Here is a 6000-nt window from a genome sequence, read left to right on the forward strand (position 1 = left end):
ATGGTGTTTTAAGGGTGATATGCAGTGTTCATTTTCCACCACACATAGTGTTTTCTATTTACTCCTGAAAGGACTACTCTAGTCTCATCGGACTAGTCTTTGGCGTCATGGTCATAAGTTTATTTCAGGCCCATATTATTTATGATTTGTATAGATTTGTCCAACACGGACGTCATTTCTAGACTTCTACCGATCCAACTCTACTTCTATTGTTATACGGATGCAAAAATGGTGTCAGAAGAGAACCCCCGGACACTCCCTTTGCCTCCAATAATTCTGGATATTGGCATTCTTGAAAACGTCTTTGTGCAAAGTTTAACAACTTTCAAAATAGGCTTCCTTTAAAACTTTTCTTCCATTTTGCTGCTGCAAAGTGTCTGAAACTCCCTTTTATCTGGCTGAGTGCTTTGTAAAAACGTAACAAATCCATCAGATCTCCGCTCCTAGATATGATAGCTCTCCCTTCCCTTATCTCAGTGTGAAAGATAGCAGCAAGTTGGGTTGTACACAGATCTCAAAAGCCTTAAGGGGGGGTAAAGGAAAGTATCTGAAAGAAGGGCAAAATATAGGGAAGGCACATGAAGGGGAAATAAGTGCAGGATAGAAGCTGTATGATTATTATCTACTGAAAGCTTCAACACCCTAGATGCACGTCCAGCATGTATTACAGGGAGGGACACTCCCTCAAGAGTAAAATCTAAAACTTAACTGCATATCAGCATTATACAAGTTGGAATTAGGACAGAACAGTAATATTATCTTTTGCATAATACTTTAAGGTAAATGTATTTGGTATAAAATGTAAGTTTATTGAAAAAGACGGTGAAATGTACACAAAGTATAGAAATATGAATATGGTCATAATGTATCTACCTCTAATTCCTACATAGAAATATAAAATAGGTGCACGGTTTATGGACTTGGAAGTAAAACCTTTTTATCATATATGCTTGATATTTTAGGGCACCCTTTATTCTTATACCATTATTTTAAGGCATTGTGATGTACAACGGCAGTATAAAATCTCGTGACTTATCCTTCTGCTCTGCCTCTGAGCTCATAAACTGGTACCTAAAAGCAGCCATGGCTTCCTTACAGACGGCCTGAATTTGCCTGACTTTCGGGAAGCGAAGAACGTTCCTCCAAACTTCCGATACGTTCCGTGCATCTCTCGGAGTGGTTTCGAAGGCTTCCTTTCGTTTGCCTTGTCCGTCCCCATGAGTTATGTCGTAGATCCACTGACTAAGATGATCCATCAATTGTAAATTTGCGAATTTATACATCTCCTCCACTTTTTCTAATGGGTTTCTCACCAGATCTTCATACCTGACCAGCATGTATTTCCCTTTCAGGAATGGAGGAGGCTTATGGGTGGCCGTCTTGTACATATTTACGTGACTCTCACAGATTTTCTGTAAAACCTCGTAGTTTGTGTCATTTATCTTCGTGCCGTTGGTGTCGAGGACGACGCCATTGTCACCCGCAAGAGCTCTCGGAGTCTGTCCGCGAGACTTCCCAACCGCTCGAGGGTCTCGGACCAAATGGAGAATTTTCAGGTTTAAGGAAGGGTCTTTGAGAAGAGGATAGAGCACCGTGATGTCCAAGAATCGAAGCTCTTTCACAACAATGTGGCTATACTTTTCACATGCCTCTTCCACTTTACTAAATGAATGGTTTCCGCAAAGTTTCCTACAAGCCGTTCCATTCGTGATGTTGGAACGAGAAAAGGAATCGCACGCGGGGGGTGAACAGAGAGCCGTGTTGGAATACCAATGGAATAGATTCCAAACTTTATTCTTAGTTTCTATGTATGTATCGAACACGGACATATCGCATTTAAAGACCGATCGGACCATGTCCCTTACGGCCATGTGAAGAACGTGGGCACTGTAGCGCGGTAGGGACTTCCATACGTGCCAAGCCGGCTCCATCAAGTAGAAGACATCAGGGTGCTGGCTAAAAATCTGACCTAAGAAAGATGATCCAGACCTCCAGGTGGAAAGGATGAGAAGATGAACCTTCCTCGGTTGTCCTTCCGTAGTCGGTGAATTAACGTATGATTTTTGGTGGAAATTAACCAGGAAAATGATTTGTAGGAATATTACTACAGTAATTACACAGCCCATCACCCTTATCCTGGCCATGGTTTCCAAATGACCTCTTACTGTAAAACAAAAAAAAAAACAACATAAATAAGCTAAATCCATCAATTAATAAAAATATATTGTAAATGACAAGTTAGAAAGGTATACTAGATAAGTTTGTGTACTACGTTAGTGACTTACTTCTTTATTTCTTTATTTTTTTTATATAGCGCTAACATATTCCGCAGCGCTTTACAGTTTGCACGCATTATCATCACTGTCCCCGATGGGGCTCACAATCTAGAATCCCTATCAGTATGTCTTTGGAATGTGGGAGGAAACCGGAGTGCCCGGAGGAAACCCACGCAAACACGGAGAGAACATACAAACTCTTTGCAGATGTTGTCCTGGGTGGGATTAGAACCCAGGACCCCAGCGCTGCAGTGCTATCCACTGCGCCACCGTGCTGCCCCCACTGCGCCACCGTGCTGCCCACTTACTAAATCAACCACTACATTTTGACACTTCTACAATCGTTACTATTGGCAAGTATCCATCCTTTTAATTATTTTTTTTTAATATAAATTAATAGTAAATGTGAAAATAAATTAATTTGTAATATATCTTATTAAAGAAATCGGTTTCTTTCTCCTCCAGGACTGATCATTCACTCTCCATTCATGGGTAAAATATCCAGTGTATACAAGCTTTTCCATTACAGAGATAGGAGAAGACAGTTGATGCTTATAAAAGTCTATGGAGGAGGGAGGAGCTAGAGGCGGAGACAAACATTCTGCTGCAAGTTCTCCTGAAATTACAGCTACACTTAAAAAAAAAAAATTACCAGCTGTCATCTTCGACCTCAGTACAGGGAGTCTGGTCATTCACTGAAGACAGATTGTGCAGATTTATCTCTGAATTGAGAATAAAATATCAATTCAGGTCTAAAAGAAGCTGATTTCTATAATAAGATATGCTTATTTTCATGGGTATAATTGATTTATAACAAAACATTCCTTTTTGAAGGGAAGCTGTCAGCATGATGTAGGGGCAGAGACACTGATTCCAGTGATGTCACTTACTGGACTCTTTGGTGCAGTTTTGATAAAATCCCTGGGTTTTTTTTCTTCTGCAGACCTTGGCACTCTCCACAAGGAGAGATGGTATTCCTTAGAGTCCCATCAGAGACCTCTCATCCAGCCAAATCAGATCTTTTTTTTTTTTTTTTTTGCACTGAAGAGGGGCAAACACCCCGAAACATGTGTCTGTAACTAATCTCTGGTTTGGCTTTTATCCTGATTCATGTGGCAAGGCTTGATAAAGGGTTGATATTGACCTTTAGAGTTAATACTTCTAATAGGAGGCAACAGAGTTTAGGTCCTCTGCCTAAGTTAAGTGGACGCACATGTTTTTACATTACCACTCCACTTCTATACAGGAAATATATATATCTTGGTACCGTGTTAGCCAGTAGATAGAAAAATATTTAGAATTGAGAGTCCTCAGTGGTTGATACCTTTTAATGGCTAACTGAAAAGATGGTAACAAATTGCAAGCTTTCGAGACTACACAGGTCTCTTCATCAGGCAAAGACTAAAAGAAATTCTGAAGAATCACATATTTATGCACAACATAGCATAGAAAAAAAAACATGGATACGACAGGTGACATGAAGCAGAATTGCCATGAGTGATAAATAGTTATGTCCATAAATATCGGACCAGTTCTTAGATAAGGAATGTTTTATTGTCCTCTGGGGTCTGGTTCTGTTGTGATGACCCCTCAGTCTGAGAGGCAAGTTCCTTAGTTGATGTAAAAAGACATAAATCCATGCGACACATTCATTCCTGCACTGAGACTGTCAAAGGTCGTCATCAGTTTATACTCCCATACTCTTCTGTCTCTCTTAGATTTGAAGCTACCTTTTAACACAAGTAATTTCATGTCCATAATGTTATGATTTGGGAGACAAAAATGTATTGCCACAGGTAGATCCATTCTTTTTCTCTTATTGACTCCACTTCTAGTGTATATGAGAAATGTCACGTCATAACATGTAGCAGCTACGGGTAGGAAACAGTCTAGGGACACTGAACGTCTCTGCACTTCTCATGGCAACAAGCATGCAAACAGAAACTGGCCATATGGGAATGGTCATGTACCAGGCAGAGGACAGTGCATTAGGATCTTGCATAGATCTTCTTGTAGGAGTTCTCGGGAAAAGGAAAATAAGGACATGTACAAGAATATACCTATCTGTCCTAATAACTGCAGGAAGTCTTAGGCCTTATTCACACGAGTACAACCTGGAATTTAACCGCATTGCATGTTGCCAACTCTATGTCATATAGCAATACAGTGAGACCTCTCCTAAAGACCACCTCTCGAGAAGACCACCCCCCATCCAGACTCCATTTCCTGTAACAGATTTTCTAATTCACCATGTATTCTGTATGCGGCCCATAATCTTTGAGAAGACCGCCACCTAGAAGACCACTTTCAATTCAATTTTGGGTAGTTGTATCAAAAAGTTTCCACCGTAGTCAGTTCAAATCACCCTCTTTTCTCACCAAATAATAATATAAAATCTTAAAAAAAAAAATCTTAAATGTTATTAAAATAAGATAGATGAAGAAAGAGATAGAGAAAAAGAGAGATAGAAGGTGATAGAGTGAAATAGAGAGATAAAGAGAGATAGATAAACAGGTTAATAGATAGATGATAGATCGAGAAGATGGATAATAGATAGAAAATAGATAGATGATAGATAAGGTAGATAATAGATAGATAATAGATGATGGCTAGATCGATAATAGACAGAAAATAGATGATAGATAGATAGATAATAAATATATAGATAATAGATAAATAGATGATAGATAATAGAGAGGGATAAAGAGAGATAGAGAAAAGAGAGACCACTTTACAGCACCAAAGCTTGGGTCCCCATTGACTTCTATGGGGTCTGGTTCAGATTCAAGTTCGGGTAGAGTTCTTGTACAGGAACCGTACTTTGGACTAAAATTGGGTCAAATCTGATGACCCCGAACATCCACGTGTCCGGTGATCCCTACACACAGCCCAATGATCCTTGGTCTCCCCTTCATGTTCTGACGTTTCTCCATATGGAGGGCAGGTCTACTTTTCCCACTATTATCATTTTTATATAGACCGGCCATATAAGTGTTCCTAGATCCTGAAAGTGAGGGGTCAGGTCACCATTGTCCGCAGAGACGTGGCTTATATGATAACCAAGGACCCTCGCTTGGCTCCTTCTCCCAGGAGAGTGACAGCTTATACCTGGTCCAAGAACTCGACATAAAGGTTAATAATGAGGAGAAAAAAAACCTTAATTCGTTAACAGATTAATTCCCCTCCCATTAAACTTATATACCATCACATTACAGAAAGGTAAAACTATGAATGACAGATACTTGTAGATGTTACTTACATTTCTAAAAAGGAAAATCATTTGTGTGACCCAATAAATAGTAATTAATTGAATGAAGCAGGGAGCATAAATGGGATGCGTTACCTTAGATGCAGGCGTTATCAGCTCTTATAAGGAGGCATGTTTCCACCTCTGCCCAGCGCTGTACACACTGCATGAGCACAGGACATGTGCCAGACGGGCACGGTATACAGCAGGAGATGGCGGTGCGACCAGATCACCTGTGTGACTATGTATAGATACACGGCAGCGTGTGGCAGGGGCGGTAACAAGATATGCCAGAGGGACAGATGGCAGTGTATTCCCTGTGGGCGCAGATATAAGGATGCTGCTTTATCTTTGTCATTTGTAATATATCAGATAAATCTGCTTCTTTCACCTCCTGGATTGATCTTTCGTTCTCAATGTAAATTATTCACTGAAATATTACATCACTGCGATAAGAGATGACAGTTGCTGCTTTTA

General features: G+C 40.0%; 1 protein-coding gene across 1 annotated transcript; it reads right to left on the reverse strand.

Moving 5' to 3' along the window:
- Positions 1-875: 875 nt before the first annotated feature.
- Positions 876-5677, reverse strand: LOC138648806 (carbohydrate sulfotransferase 5-like). The gene is made up of 2 exons (XM_069738744.1): positions 5620-5677; positions 876-2164 (listed from the first exon to the last, which is right to left on the reverse strand). The coding sequence occupies exon 2, from the start codon at positions 2142-2144 to the stop codon at positions 990-992; it is 1155 nt and encodes a 384-aa protein (XP_069594845.1). The 5' UTR covers positions 2145-2164; positions 5620-5677; the 3' UTR covers positions 876-989.
- Positions 5678-6000: the final 323 nt, after the last annotated feature.

This window comes from Ranitomeya imitator, chromosome 9 (assembly GCF_032444005.1).
Source record: "Ranitomeya imitator isolate aRanImi1 chromosome 9, aRanImi1.pri, whole genome shotgun sequence".
NCBI lineage: Eukaryota > Metazoa > Chordata > Amphibia > Anura > Dendrobatidae > Ranitomeya > Ranitomeya imitator.